At 51.7% G+C, this 15,355-nt stretch overlaps 1 protein-coding gene and 1 long non-coding RNA gene across 4 annotated transcripts in view; one reads left to right on the top strand and one right to left on the bottom strand.

Moving 5' to 3' along the window:
• The window catches only part of ZFHX2 (zinc finger homeobox 2), a 31,983-nt gene that overhangs the window by 10,346 nt on the left and 6,282 nt on the right, over positions 1-15,355 (top strand). Inside the window, exons 2-7 of the mRNA XM_010366547.2 lie at positions 7,135-9,224; positions 9,425-9,942; positions 10,782-11,022; positions 12,286-12,366; positions 12,735-12,793; positions 14,723-14,923. Coding sequence (XP_010364849.2) covers positions 7,184-9,224; positions 9,425-9,942; positions 10,782-11,022; positions 12,286-12,366; positions 12,735-12,793; positions 14,723-14,923 — 3,141 coding nt within the window. The 5' untranslated portion in view covers positions 7,135-7,183. The remainder of the gene's footprint in view (positions 1-7,134; positions 9,225-9,424; positions 9,943-10,781; positions 11,023-12,285; positions 12,367-12,734; positions 12,794-14,722; positions 14,924-15,355) is intronic.
• Positions 5,574-15,355, bottom strand: part of LOC115897438 — a 47,782-nt gene continuing 38,000 nt past the window's right edge. For all 3 annotated transcript variants that reach the window (XR_004057221.1, XR_004057222.1, XR_004057220.1), the window contains one exon: positions 5,574-5,841. This is a non-coding gene — a long non-coding RNA (uncharacterized LOC115897438). The remainder of the gene's footprint in view (positions 5,842-15,355) is intronic.

Genomic DNA, 15,355 nt, shown 5'->3' on the forward strand with positions numbered 1-15,355 from the left:
TATATGCAAATCAAGACCTAGCTTCATCTTCCTCTTCACTTCTTTACCTCTCCCTCTCTCCTTCCCTTCTTCCTCTCTCCTCTTCTCTGCCTTGGCAATCTTTCTTTGCCCTCTACAACACTCCTTTTCCTGCTTATCTCATTCCCTGCCATACTCATTCTTTCTCTCTCTTTTGGACAAAACTTATTTGCACAAAGTAAGCACTCCTTAAATATCTATAGAAAGGGAAGGGTCTAGGAGAGATAGGTAGAATTAAAAGGGAAGAATCAAAGTACTGTTTGTTTTCTTTTTAAATAGAGAAGGTAAGATTTAGCGATAGAGAGAATGATAGTTTTAAATGCAGGGATGACTTGGAAAGGATCCTTGGAATAAAGAAAAAAAGAAGACATGCAGGGAAAGGCCAGAATAGTTTTGATCTAGTTATTAGCTGCTTGTGTCCAAGTGTGAGCCTGGGCAAAATTTCTACTCTTTGCTCTGGAATAATGGGTAACTCTAGACCCAGCAATCAAGAGGGCTAAGTAAGAAGTGAACTCTATGGCTGAGTAGACTAGATTTAAATCCTGGCTGGGTGCGGTGGCTCATGCCTGTAATCCCAGCAGTTTGGGAGGCTGAGGCAGTCAGATCACCTGAGGTTGGGAGTTTGAGACCAGCCTGACCAACATGGATAAACTCTGTCTCTACTAAAAATACAAAATGAGCTGGGCGTGGTGGCACATGCCTATAGTCTCAGCTACTTGGGAGGCTGAGGCAGGAGAATCACTTGAACCCGGGGGGTGGAGTTTGCAGTGAGCCAAGATCGCACCATTGCACTCCGGCCTGGGCAACAAGAGCGAAACTCCATCTTAAAAAAACGAACAACAACAACAAAAATCCTGTCCACCTAAGATTCTGCCCTCAATTGAAAAGGACAGAGATTAGAGGATGAGTCTTGGTCAAGAAAGGGGTGAACAGAGGCCGGGCGCAGTGGCTCACACTTGCAATACCAGCACTTTGGGAGACCAAGGCAGGTGGATCACCTGAGGTCAGGAGTTCGAGACCAGCCTGGCCAACATGGTGAAACCCCGTCTCTACTAAAATACAAAAATTAGCCAGGCCTAGTGGCGTGCACCTGTAATCCCAGCTACTTGGGAGGCAGACACAGGGAGAATCACTTGAACCTGGGAGGCAGAGGTTGCAGTGAGCTGAGATCACACCACTGCACTCTAGCCTGGGTGACAGAGCGAGACTCTGTCTCAAAAAAAAGAGAAAAAAGAAAAAGAAAGGGGTGAACAAAAGGAAAGCTGTTAGCCTCTGTGCAAACACCGTACTCCACTCTATGATGGGAGACAGCCAAGAGAGAAGGAAAAGAACTACCCTCATTAAACACCCAACAAATGCACTTTACACATTACCTATCTGATCTTCATAACTGAGTAAGGAAAATATCATTATTCCCATTTTCCCAGATAAGGAGACTAAGGCTCCATAAGTAACTTCCCAAAGTTGCACAGCTAGTGAGTGGTAGAGCAAGGATTGAACCTGTCTCTCTGTGCATGGATCCAAAGCCCATGTTCTTCCATTGCCCTAAAAAATAGAGCTCATTTAGTTATAGTTTATTTGCTGTTTATACCAAATAATCCCCCTTACTAGGGGTACACACATCTCATCCTTCCTGTTTCTCTTCCCCTTCTCTCCATGGTCTCCTCCTCTTGTAATCAACAGGTTGAGACAAAAAGGGGAGGAAGGCGAGGACAGTGAGTATGGAAGAATGCAATGCCTTAGGCAATAATTTAAGAGAGAGGAATTAAAAAAAAAAAAAAGGTCCTAAAATTGACTCTGAGTAAGGGAAAGTGGGTAGATTAAACAATTAGAAAAGTGAAAAGCAAAACTGTTAGGAAGGCCGGGCTCCGTGGCTCATGCCTGTAATCCCAGCAGTTTGGGAGGCCAACGAAGGCAGATTGCTTTAGCCCAGGAATCTGAGACCAGCCTGGGCAACATGGCGAAACCTTGTCTCCACAAAAAATACAAAAATTAGCTAGGTGTGGTGGCACATGCCTGTAGTCTCAGCTACTGGGAGGGAGGCTGAAGTGGGAGGATCACCTAAGCCCAGGAGGCAGAGTCTGCAGTGAGACAAGATGGTGACACTGCACTCCAGCCTGGGAGACCAAGCGAAACCCTGTCTCAAAAAATGAAAAACAACTGTTTGGAAGGCCCTGATGTGAAAATCATTGTATGCAGACTTGGTGGTGCCCTGATAGACTTCACTTCGAAAGCCTCTGCCATGGAGTTGGGTTTAGAGAAAAGGGAGGAGAGTTTTGTGTTTTGGAGGGTAATTAAGAAGGAAAAAGCCAGTCAGGTCCCATTAGTCCTACCAACTCCTTGGTGATATTCCCTCTGTAACCAGTAGGGAGCAGTAGTGTTTCTTTTCCTCTCTTGGTCAGCAAGAGGTGGGAGGGGGCTGTCTTGGAGTCCTGGTCTTGCTGGAGAATGGGAGGAAGCACCCCTGGTCAGCTTTGCCTCCAGTTCTGCTGGCCAGCCTGAATCCACGACCTGGCTCCTCTTCAGTGAGGGGCAGATTCTCTCCTTTCTCAGACTTCAGTTTTTTGGTCCTTCCTTTGCCCATGCCCTTTGCCTCTTGTAATTCTCCAATCCTTAAGTCTCACTGTTTCCCTGATTTTGCTCGGTCAGGGCCTGCCTTTTCAGCCTTCCACCTGTGTTTCTGCAACTTTACATCTGAGCCTCTTATCTCTGTCTCATCACATTTCTCTCTCAGTAGCTTTCTGGGTCCTAATGTGTATCTTCCCACCTCCCATGGAAGAATATTTGCAGCTCAGCAATTATGACTGTGTATATTTTTTTGTTTGTAGGGCATTAACTCCCAGACTGAGCCTTGAAAGTAGCACTTCCAACCTTCCTTTCTCATCCTGAGAAGTAAATAGAGACCTGGGTCTCAACGGAGGAAGAGGGCAATACCAAAAGGAAAAAATGTCTTCTATTTCTCCACACCTTTCTCTTCATCTTCACCTTCGTCTCCTCTTCAGCCTTGTGAGGAAATAGTGCATTAGGGGAGGAGGGTAGAATGAGGGGGCAGCAGGGAACTCTGGAGACTAAGGGACATTTTGGAGCTGCAAGATTCATCTCAGGGGATGACTACACCCTCAGAACTCTCCACCCTCCCATGGCTCCAGGCCTCCCTCCTCCCATCCCCCTCAGTGGCAGCAGCCTTGTAATTTAAAGCTCTCTCTGTCGCCTCTAATGTGATCCTCTCGTTTTATTGACTCTCTCTGCCGTCTGTGGCGCCCCTTCACATCAATCTCCTCTCTAATCACACCGCCGCCACTGCCTGCTCTGTCTCCCCTAACCCCTCTCCTTCACAGAGGCCCCCAGCCCTTGCCTCTACCCAGGTCTTTCCTGGACTATTCCCAACCTCCACCCTACACCAGATCCACCCTCTTCCTTCTTCCTCCTCTTGACTCCTTCAGAGGCAGCAACGTCAGGGCCTTTCAGCAGTCACCTTGTCGCTTTATCCACACCTGAGATGTGTCCGCAGGGATAGAGGATGCCCTTAAGGAAAGCCAGGAACTAAAGGGAAGAATGGCGATGGGTCTGAGAATGAGCAAGAATCTTGGTCTTGGGGGTGGCAGGAGAGGGATGACTCTTAGGCCTGTCCATTTCTGCACTGTCTGCAGTTCAAGGTAGGAAGGGCAAAGAAAAGGACGTAGCAATTCAAAGAGGAAAGGAAGGAAAGATGGAGGAGTAAAAATGCAATGAGGGGAAAAAAAGTGAAAAAATAATTGCTGCAGCTAAAGGTTTGTAATAAATAGTGGGTGATGGGAGAAGCTCCAAGAAGGCGGAGCGGAAGTTGGGGTTGGGGGAGGATGTACTAAGGCAGAGATAGATTTGCAATTGAAATTCTTTCCTAAAGAGGAGGAGGGTTAGGTTGGGAGGTGGGGAAGACATTTGCAATTTTAAATAGCTGCCAACCTACCCTCAGCCGATCGGAGTCTCACCTACAAGCTAGCCAAAAGCTAAGCTCCTTTGGTTTCTAGCTAGGAATCAGCTCTGTCTTTTTCCATTTCTAGGAAATAGATGCTTTTGAGAGAGGATCTGGGAGTTACTGCAGGATTTGGGGTTTAGGTCTGCCTAGCCCTACTCTGAGCTGTGATCGAGCATGGTGAGTCAGGAGCCAGGAAGCAGCTGGTAGGCGTAGCGAGGGTGAACTCTAGCGCTTGGGCCAGCTGGGAGAGAGCACCCATCTGTGTGCAGCTCTTGGCGGCAGGGCCCAGGACAGGGCCTCTTGCCCAGAGTCAGTTATTCCCACCAGGTGGGGTAGTGGAAGGGCAGTGTGGCCCACCCTGTGGGTGACAATGGAATAACAGACCCTCACAAACAGCACCCTTACCTCTCTCCCTCACGATGGATTCTGTAGGAGGAATACCTTTCTCCCTCAACCTGAGGGCTTCTGCTTTCTGGTTATCTAGAAATCAGCTCCCCTCAGTCCAATTCCTTCACTTCCCTTTTGGTTCTCCAACTCCCCCGACCTCCCCATCCCTTCCACCCCTTTCCCAGGTGCTGATTTGCATTTTCATTAGCATGCTAATCCCACCCCACTCAGCGTTCCTTAATGGCTCTGACTTCATGCCTGACTAGACCCCCAGGAGGAGGAGGGAAGCAAGAATGGGGCCTTCAGGTTGGTTGGGGCCAGACTGAGGACCCATTCCAAATCAAAAACTCTGGAGGTGAGGGTTAGAGGTAGCCCAGGAAAAGAGAGGCCATGCCCCTCGCCCCTTACACGAAGCACTCTGGCCTGAAGCACTACCAGTTTAATCACTAGAGATCTGCTAATACAAGAGCTAGAGAGGATGTAGATGAGCCAGTTGGGACCTTGGGGGAAGTATAGGATGGAGAGGCATGGGAATTGGTGAGTTTGAAGGGGAGGTTCCTGATTTAGAAGGGGAAAAAAAAAAAAGGATGGGAGCCTTGGCACTTCTGCCAGCTGGAGGGAGCCCAGGAATCCTCATTTCTTTCTTTCTTTCTTTTTTCTTTTTTTCTTTTTTTTTTTTTTTTGAGACGGAGTCTCGCTCTCGCCCGGGCTGGAGTGCAGTGGCCGGATCTCAGCTCACTGCAAGCTCTCCCTCCCGGGTTTTACGCCATTCTCCTGCCTCAGCCTCCGGAGTAGCTGGGAATACAGGCGCCCGCCACCTCGCCTGGCTAGTTTTTTTTTTTTTTGTATTTTTCAGTAGAGACGGGGTTTCACCGTGTTAGCCAGGATGGTCTCGATCTCCTGACCTCGTGATCCGCCCGTCTCGGCCTCCCAAAGTGCTGGGATTACAGGCTTGAGCCACCGCACCCGGCCTCTTTTTTTCTTTTTTTTTTGGTGAGATGGAGTTTCGTTCTTGTTGCCCAGGCTGAAGTACAATGGCATGGTCCCAGCTCACGGCAACCTCTGCCTCCCAGTTTCAAACTGCTCTCCTGCCTCAGCCTCCTGAGTAGCTGGGACTACAGGCACGCGCCACCACACCCAACTTTTTTTTTTTTTTGTATTTTTAGTAGAGACAGGGTTTCACCATGTTGGCCAGGCTGGTCTCCAACTCCTGACCTCAGGTGATCTGCCTGCCTCGGCCTTCCAAAGTGCTGGGATTACAGATGTGAGCCACCATGCCCAGCCTGGAATCCTCATTTCTAGTCTTTTGGAGTCTCATTTTGCCTGTATTGTGTCCAACAGTCTAGCTGGGTAGAGAAGTCTAGACCACAACTTTGGGGTTTACTCAGTGCCGCATCAGTCCATTTCTAGTTTCACCATCTTGGAGCTGTGTGACCCTCAGTAGCTCACTTAACCTCTCTGTTTCTTGGATGCCCCATCTGTAAAATAAGGTTGCTGTGAGATTAAATGAGATGATTAATATAAAGCATTTAACATAGTGCCAGGACCATGGTATAAGTACCTTCATAACTATTAGTAATATTATTACTATTACTTATTATTTGTTACCTCTTTCGGGAGGAAGAGGAGGCAACAGACTAGTTGTTATCTTTCAACTGACCAGAGAAGCTCCCATCTGTTCCACATGCTGTGACCAGAGATGGATCTGGAAGGCATTGGAGAGAAGCATGGTGCCTGCATGCCAGGGGAAATCAATTATGCCCTATCTCTGGCAAGACTTAGGGAATCTACCTCATCAGGGTATGGAAAATCTAAGGGTCTTTCCTAGAATTCTGCCATTCAAAAGACACTGACTGTGGCAGGCATAGTTTTCTGTGCTAAAGATAGAGCAAGAACTAAAGCCTCCATTCTGACTGCTGGATGGAAAGAAAATACACTGTAGCAGGCAGTAGTGGAAGTGGGAGGCCAGTGTAGTGTCTGTTGTGTTAGTCCAGGAAAGAGATGATAATGGCCTGCCATCTGTGCTGCCCGGATTTCAGCAGGCCCCAGGATGGTGTTAGTGAAGGAGATAAATGGAGGGACTGACATGTTTTAGAGGTTGCTGTTGAATTGGATATGTCCAGTGGGTGAGGGCAAGATAAAACTTTGGGTTTTTAGCCTAAGCAACTGGATAAATGTTGGTACCAACTTCTGAGATAGGAAAGACAGGGAGGAGCATGTTCAGGGGATAAATAAAGAGTTCTAGGCTGGGCACAGTGGCTCACACCTATAATCCCAGCACTTTGAGAGGCCGAAGCAGGCGGATCACTTGAGGTCGGGAGTTAAGAGACCAGCCTGACCAACATGGAGAAACCCTGTCTCTACTAAAAATACAAAATTAGTTGGGTGTGGTGGCGCATGCCTATAATCCCAGCTACTCAGGAGGCTGAGGCAATAGAATAGCTTGAACCCAGGAGGCAGAGGTTGCGATGAGCCGAGATCGCGCCATTGCACTCCAGCCTAGGCAACAAGAACAAAACTCCATCTCAAAAAAAAAAAAAAAAATTAATTAATAAAATAAAATAAAATAAAGTAAATAAAATGAAGAGTTCTGATATTTGACATATTACATTTTGAAGCCTGTTAGACACTAAGTGAAATTTCAGGTTAGCAAAGTGGTGTCTGAGTCTGGTGTTCAGGGAAGAGGATGGGGCAGGAGTATCCAGAGATCTAGCTGCCCAGCTGGGGTCTCTGCGGCCTTACAGCACTGCTCTCTCCTTGTCTCCCTACAGGGTACTGGTTGTCACGCTGACATGAGCCCCCAGCACTCCTCCGTCTATCATGGCCACTCTTAACTCAGCCTCTACCACTGGTACCACCCCCTCCCCTGGGCACAATGGCCCATCCCCGCCTTCGGACACATCCTCCTCCAGCATCCCCTCTGATCCTGTCACCAAAGATCCCCCTGCTGCCCCCTCCACCTCTGAGAACATGAGGTCCTCAGAGCCAGGGGGACAGCTCCTGGAGTCAGGCTGTGGCCTCGTCCCACCAAAGGAGATTGGGGAGCCCCAGGAAGGGCCTGACTGTGATCCCTTCCCACCAAATGACCCAGGGGTGGAAAAAGACAAGGAGCAGGAGGAGGAAGAAGAAGGGCTCCCTCCCATGGACCTGAGCAACCACTTATTCTTCACAGCTGGAGGTGAGGCCTACCTAGTGGCCAAGCTGTCCCTACCAGGTGGCAGTGAACTCCTGTTACCAAAGGGCTTCCCCTGGGGTGAGGTGGGCATCAAGGAAGAGCCCAGTCTTCCCTTCCTTGCTTACCCACCCCCCTCACACCTCACTGCCCTTCACATCCAACATGGCTTTGATCCAATCCAAGGCTTTAGCTCTTCTGACCAAATTCTGTCCCATGATACCTCAGCACCATCTCCGGCTGCCTGTGAGGAAAGGCATGGAGCTTTCTGGAGCTATCAGCTGGCTCCAAATCCACCCGGAGATCCCAAAGATGGCCCCATGGGGAACAGCGGGGTCAACCACGTGGCAGTCTTCTGGCTCTGCCTTCTGTGCCGCCTGGGTTTCAGCAAGCCCCAGGCCTTTATGGGTCACACACAGTCTCATGGGGTGAAGTTAACCCCTGCCCAATATCAGGGCCTGTCAGGTAGCCCAGCTGTGCTCCAGGAGGGGGATGAAGGCTGCAAGGCCCTCATAAGCTTTCTGGAACCAAAACTCCCTGCTCGCCCCTCTTCCGACATACCCCTTGACAATAGCAGCACAGTGAACATGGAGGCGAATGTGGCCCAGATGGAGGATGGCCCCCCTGAGGCAGAAGTCCAGGCCCTTGTCCTCCTGGATGAAGAAGTCATGGCCCTGAGCCCACCCTCTCCATCCACAGCCACCTGGGACCCCAGCCCAACCCAAGCCAAAGAATCGCCAGTAGCAGCAGGCGAGGCAGGGCCAGATTGGTTCCCTGAGGGGCAAGAAGAGGATGGAGGGCTCTGCCCCCCACTCAACCAAAGCTCACCCACCTCCAAGGAGGGGGGCACTCTCCCTGCCCCAGTGGGCTCCCCCGAAGACCCCAGTGACCCACCCCAGCCCTATCGCCTAGCTGATGACTACACCCCAGCCCCTGCAGCCTTCCAGGGCCTCAGCCTGTCTAGCCACATGTCCCTGCTCCACTCACGCAACTCCTGCAAGACACTCAAGTGTCCCAAGTGCAACTGGCACTACAAGTACCAGCAGACCCTGGACGTGCACATGCGAGAGAAGCACCCTGAGAGCAACAGTCACTGCAGCTACTGCAGTGCTGGGGGCGCCCACCCCCGCCTTGCTCGTGGAGAGAGCTACAACTGTGGCTACAAACCCTACCGCTGCGACGTCTGCAACTACTCTACCACCACCAAAGGCAACCTCAGCATCCATATGCAGTCTGACAAGCACCTGGCCAACCTGCAGGGCTTCCAGGCGGGCCCTGGTGGGCAGGGAAGTCCACCAGAGGCATCACTCACACCCTCCGCGGGAGACAAAGAGCCTAAGACCAAATCATCCTGGCAGTGCAAGGTGTGTAGCTACGAGACGAACATCTCCCGCAACCTGCGCATCCATATGACCTCTGAGAAGCACATGCAGAATGTCCTAATGCTGCACCAGGGGCTGCCGCTGGGCCTGCCACCTGGATTGATGGGGCCAGGCCCTCCTCCCCCACCAGGCGCTACCCCCACTACCCACCCTGAACTCTTCCAGTACTTTGGGCCCCAGGCCCTAGGGCAGCCTCAGACTCCCTTGCCTGGCCCGGGGCTGAGGCCAGACAAGCCCCTGGAAGCCCAGCTGCTTCTCAATGGTTTCCACCACCTTGGAGCACCTGCCCGCAAGTTCCCCACACCCGGTAAGCTTCTGTGCTTCTTCCCTCTTCTCTCCTCCCCAGGGCCAAACTCTATTCCTTGCTTTCTCCCAAGGACCAACTCCCAACTTAGGTAACCATAAGTCCCTCTGAGCACTATCCTACTCATTAACCCACCTCCCCACATAGTGAACCGACCCTGCCCCATTTCTTTCTTGGGCCACTAATCTGTCTCTGTCCTCTAGCCCCTGGAAGCCTATCCCCTGACGCCCACCTGCCTCCAAGTCAGCTTCTGGGTTCCTCATCCGACAGCCTGCCCACCTCACCACCCCCAGATGATAGCCCGTCCCTGAAGGTGTTTCGCTGCCTAGTGTGCCAGGTCTTCAGCACAGACAACCTGGAGCTGCTGCTCTACCACTGCAGCATAGGCCGGAGCCTCCCGGAAGCTGAATGGAAGGAGGTGGCTGGTGACACCCACCGCTGCAAGCTTTGCTGCTATGGCACCCAGCTCAAGGCCAACTTCCAACTCCACCTCAAGACTGACAAACATGCTCAGAAGTACCAGCTGGCAGCCCACCTGCGGGAGGGGGGTGGGGCCATGGGCACCCCTTCCCCAGTGTCCCTGGGAGATGGGGCTCCTTATGGGTCTGTCTCCCTGCTGCACCTGCGCTGCAACATCTGTGACTTTGAGTCCAACAGCAAGGAGAAGATGCAGCTGCATGCCAGGGGTGCAGCCCACGAAGAAAACAGCCAAATATATAAGGTGAGGCTGGGTCAGAAAGGGCCATCAGAAGAGAAGGGAATGGGGACAGAGGGAGGAGATGCAGAATAAGAAAGTGATGGGAAAACCCTGGGTGACAAATGGAGAAAAAGGAAAGTATGCACCAGGTAACAAAGTATGTACCAGGGTAACAAAGTGACAGATATGGAGAAAGAGACCAAAGGAGAGTAGACTCTGACAAGTGAAACAGACTTTATTCAGCTCTTCTAGTGTTTGGCCCTGGAGGGAGGGGTGGTGTCAGCTCAGTTTGTCATGTCACCAGAGGTTCAAGAGGATGGAACCAGACTCCATTCGCATGCTGGGAGGGAGTCCAGGAGTGGTAGGAGAAAGAGAAAGGGTTGGGGAGAGCAAGCAATAATAAGTAGGTGGTCATAGGAGGGAAAGGGGGGGTTTCAGGAGGAGGAAGTGAGGGGTGGGGAGGGGGCTGCTGCTAGTCAGTCTCCCTTAGGGGAGGCAAGAAGTCCCCTGAGGCTACGTGTGGTGGCTCACGCCTGTAGTCCCGGCACTTTGGGAGGCTGAGGCAGGAGAATCACTTGAAGTCAGGAGTTCGAGATCAGCCTGGCCAACATGGTGAAACCCCATCTCTACCAAAAATACAAAAATTAGCCAGGTGTGGTGGGCATGCCTGTAATCCCAGCTACTTGGGAGGCTGAGGCGTGAGAATAACCCGGGAGGCAGAGGTTGCAGTGAGCAGAGATTGTGCCATTGCATTCCAGCCTGGGCAACAGGGCAAGACTCTCGGGGAAAAAAAAAAAGAGAAAGTCCCCTGAGATCTGGCATGTCCCTTCTGGGTCTGAGCCAGCCTCTTCCCATGATTCTAGTTTCTGCTGGAAATGGAGGGAGCAGAGGCAGGGGCAGAGCTGGGGCTATACCACTGCCTGTTGTGTGCGTGGGAGACACCCTCCCGCTTGGCTGTGCTGCAACACCTGCGCGCACCTGCCCACCGTGATGCCCAGGCCCAGAGGCGTCTGCAGCTGCTACAGAATGGCCCAGCTGCTGAGGAAGGACTTGCAGCTCTTCAGAGCATCCTAAGCTTCAGCCACGGGCAGCTCCGGACTCCCGGTGAGGAAGAGGGGACTGGAGAATAAGAGCTGGGCAGGGAGGGCAGCAGGATGTGGGGAGCACGGGGGCTGCGGAATTAGGGATACAAGGAAGTTTGAGAAGTGGGCCTGTGGGCCACCTATAGCAAATGGGAAGAAGCTGTGAAGAGATAAGACAGAATGAGCATGTCAGGCACCGTGGAAGCTCCCTTGAGTGGAAGGGCAAAGAAGGGCATTGGCTTTGCTGGGAGGGGGTGAAGAGGAACCACCTAGTGATTCTGAGTAGTGACTAGTGTCCTAGTAATGCTGGAGGATGGCAGGCTGGAGCTGGGCAGGAAGGAGAGAAAACCTGTTTTGTGCTGGGCCAGCACTTCTTGGAAGGAGATAGGAGCTGTGGGCATGATCCAAAGGCAGCAGGGATAAGAACAGGCCCCTGACAAGCTTCCCAGCCTCTTCCTGTCTCCTAGGAGGTCTTCAGCCCTAGGGCTGGGCTTAGAGTCACCCTTAGGCAGTTGAGGTTGTACCAGCAGAGGCCGGGAACAGCCAGCCAGGCACCATTGATCCACAGGGTGCAGGAGAAGAGCCTGGAAGGGGCTGCCAGAGGTGGGCGTGGGCATCGGGCTTTGTAGAGCCAGTGGTGGGCAAGGGCGAGGGCATGGGCAGCAGGAGCCAGGAACATGCAGCATTGACTGGTGCTAATTGAATTGCCAATATGCTGGCTGGAGTTAAGTGCCGGAGGGGCCCAGATCAATAGCTAACGATCCTGGCGCAGGACTGAATGGAGTTAAGGAACTTTAACACTTTAATTAGGCTGCCACCGAAAATAAATTCCTACACATCTGTCAATTCTTACTTGAGTGGTAATCTCCTCTTCCAGCTAGACCTGCCACTTCCTGCTCACCGCAGCAGCTGCTTCCATTCAACTGAGGCTTCCTTCTTCAGTGCCCCTCCCACTACATTTCTGGGGCTTCCCACTTCCGGGGTCAGTTAAGACAGGGAGCTGAGTTTGGTCTTGTTTCTGCTGTCTACTGCTGGACTTCTATAAAAGGACAGGAGTTGGACTCTCATAAAATGATCTCTTAGGCCCTACCAGTTCTAATACTGTAATTTTCCCTCTGTCTTCTGTGTGGATGTTTCTTGTTGGCTTTTCATACTCTCCTGCCTGCTGATTGATCCATCCATTTTCTCCTTCACTGACTGGCTGCTTGTCCCGCTTCCTCTGCCCTATGTCCTCCATTCCCTGATGCCACACCTCTTTAAGCTGACTCTCCCCCATCCTACACAGGGAAGGCTCCTGTCACCCCCTTAGCTGAGCCAGAGCCACCCACCCCTGAGAAAGATGCCCAGAAAAAGACAGAACAATTGGGTGAGTTGTTCTTCTGGTCTGTTTTCCCTCCCTTCCCCCCAGTACCTCCTACATTCTGAGATGCTCATGGGACCTTGCAGTAATCCAGGAGCCCAGCAATGTCTCTGCTCAAGGAGCAAAACTGATTAAAGAAAGGGCTCATCAGGGGGAAGGGAGGCTGAGTCACAAGAGGCTAGGCACTTCTGCCCTTTTTGAGAACTCACACCTGACCATCCTACTGACCCAGAGTCAGCCCTTGCCAAGCCTCACCTATCTACTGAGTTTCCTGCCCTTTCCCTAGTGCCCAGCTCCCTACCCTGGAAGCTCTCTGCTACAAATCATCTTGAGGGCTGTCAGGGTTCCTTAATCTCCTCTTCTTTCATCCTCAGCTTCAGAAGAGACAGAAAACAAGACTGGCCCTTCCAGAGACAGTGCCAACCAGACCACGGTCAGAATTGGGGTAACTGGGAAGAGCTGAAGTGGGGACCTGGCTTTACTGAGATCTGCTCATATTCTAAAGGCAGACCTAATTTTGTCATGCTTTGACTTATTTCACTCAGAATAGCACAGTTAAGAAATTCCACCCAGGTCCAGTTCCACATGTTCAGCACTTTGAGGGGCAGAGCTGGCCCAGCAGGGTGAAGCACAGAGGGAGATGATAGGAGGGAGACAGCAGGAACTTGAGGGAAAGATGAATAAAGGAATTGTGCTGAGAGTAGGAAAGAGTGGGGGTACATGCTGGAAGGAGGGGAGGAAAGCAGTAAAGAAATGAAAAGAGAAAGGCAAAAGCAAACAACTAGCTACTGCCCAGCTCTTTATCCCTCTGGAGCAAAAAGACAACAAGACACCAGTGTTCCTACCCTACAAAGCGCCCTGAGCCTAGACGGAACTGTCCTGGCACCCCCTTACTAAGGGTAGAGGCACCAACCAAATGATTCACGCTGACAGCATGTGCCGCAAATCTGTAAATCCCCAGGACTCAGACCTAGGCAGTACCCAGGAATGGCAGCTCTGTGGCCTGAAAGTTGGTTCTGAGGGGATTTCCAGCCTCAGGTTTGAGATGCTATCCTGTGCCTCACAGCTCTCCAAACTGGACTGCAATATGTAACATTTATTGTTATTGCAATGCGCAGTGTTACTGCATTACTGCAAGCTGAAGTAATGCCTTACGTCCTCAGCATCTTTTCTTCCTAACTCCGGCTCCCGTCAACAGACCTCTTCTAGATGTCTGCTCCAGGGGCTAGGCGCATTAGGATGAGCATCCGGATCCCCTTCCTTTATGGTCATCCACTCCCTGACACACAGGCCTGTGCCACTGGTGCCAGCCGGGATGCAAGCTGGGCAGGTCTGGCAGTCAGGTGATGGTGGGGCCTCTGGCAGCCTCACCCCTCTGGAAGTGTGGCTAAGAATGTGCTGAGAGGGCCAGGCCGGAATTTTCCTGGGCCACTGGGGAAGCTGTGGTGTTTATTCACATTAGGAAAAAGAAGAAGGAAAAAGAAAGATGGAAAATAAGGTGGGAGCTGCTGAGCCTGAGGGAGGATGAGCTGGCTTCTGAGCAGACAGGTAGGGCCCCTCGTCAGGTGACAGTTCACAGAGGCAGAGTGGGCAGGGACAAGGGAGCCTCTGGGTCCAGAAAATGCCCAGAGGAAATGGAACCATTTCACAGAGAAGACACAGGCAGGATAGGATAGGTAAGAAAAGAAAACTAAACCCAAGGTGGGGGCAGTAGGTACAGAGCCATCTGTTAGCTGGGGAGTTGAGGCAGGCAGCAAAGACTGGGAAAGACACACCAAGGAAAGGCAGAGAAGTCAGGATGGTGGAAGAGGGCCAAAGAAGAAGTACAAGGTAGCGGCCTAAGCTAGGCCTTTGTCCCAGTCCAGGGGGAAGTGGGGAGGAGCCAGCTCTCAGGACAGTGGCTGGAGGCTGGGTCTGCTGTAATGCTTTCCTATCTGGCTAGTTCCTCTTAAATTAGGAGTGAGAGGCCAAGCGTGGTGGCTCACGCCTATAATCCCAGCACTTTGGGAAGCCAAGACGAGTAGATCACCTGGGGTCAGGCATTCAAGACCAGCCTGGCCAATGTGGCAAAACCCTGTCTCTACTAAAAAAATACAAAAATTAGCTGGGCATGGTGCACACGCCTGTAATCCCAGCTGCTTGGGAGGCTGAGGGCAGGAGAATTGCTTGAACCTGGAAGGCGGATGTTGCAGTGAGCCGAGATCATGTCACTGCACTCTGGCCTGGGTGACAGAGCCAGACTCCATCTCGAAAAAAAAAAAAAAAAAAAAAAAGGAGTGGGGGCCAGTGCTGCATCCAAAGGACTATGTGATGATGGATCCCATCCTTCCCTGACCCTCCACTGCCCATATGTACCCTCCAGGTATACTGCTGTCCATACTGCAGCTTCCTGAGCCCAGAGTCCAGCCAGGTGAGGGCTCATACACTCTCCCAGCACGCGGTGCAGCCCAAGTACAGATGCCCACTGTGCCAGGAACAGCTGGTGGGCCGGCCTGCCCTGCACTTCCACCTTAGCCATCTTCACAACGTGGTGCCCGAGTGCGTTGAGAAGCTGCTGCTTGTAGTGAGTACAGGCTGGGTGAGGATGGTCCAGCGAGGCCTTATCATGGCTGTGCAGGAGGGGAGGAAGAGGCAGGGGTATTCAGGCAAGCACGTGTGTTGGGGACACGGAACATTCAGGCAAGTGCATGTGTTGGCTGGCTGAGGATGGTCTGACGAGGTCTTGTTAGGGCCGTCCAGGAGGGGAGGAAGAGGCAGGAGTATTCAGGCAAGTGCATGTGTTGGCGACAAAAGTAGCATTTCATGGATTTGAAGTTGGATTTTAGAGAGGGAGACTCAGAACTAAGCTTGTCTAGCTGCCTCTACTCAGAGATGAGAAAACTAGGCTTCTGTTTCACTTCCATTAAGTCCTGAGAAGAGTTGCTGAACAGCAGGTACCGGCCTGCCAGAACGATGACTGCCAGCTTGGGGAAAGAAGCCAGATAAGAGAGGCAGC

Source organism: Rhinopithecus roxellana, chromosome 5, assembly GCF_007565055.1.
Source record: "Rhinopithecus roxellana isolate Shanxi Qingling chromosome 5, ASM756505v1, whole genome shotgun sequence".
Lineage (NCBI taxonomy): Eukaryota > Metazoa > Chordata > Mammalia > Primates > Cercopithecidae > Rhinopithecus > Rhinopithecus roxellana.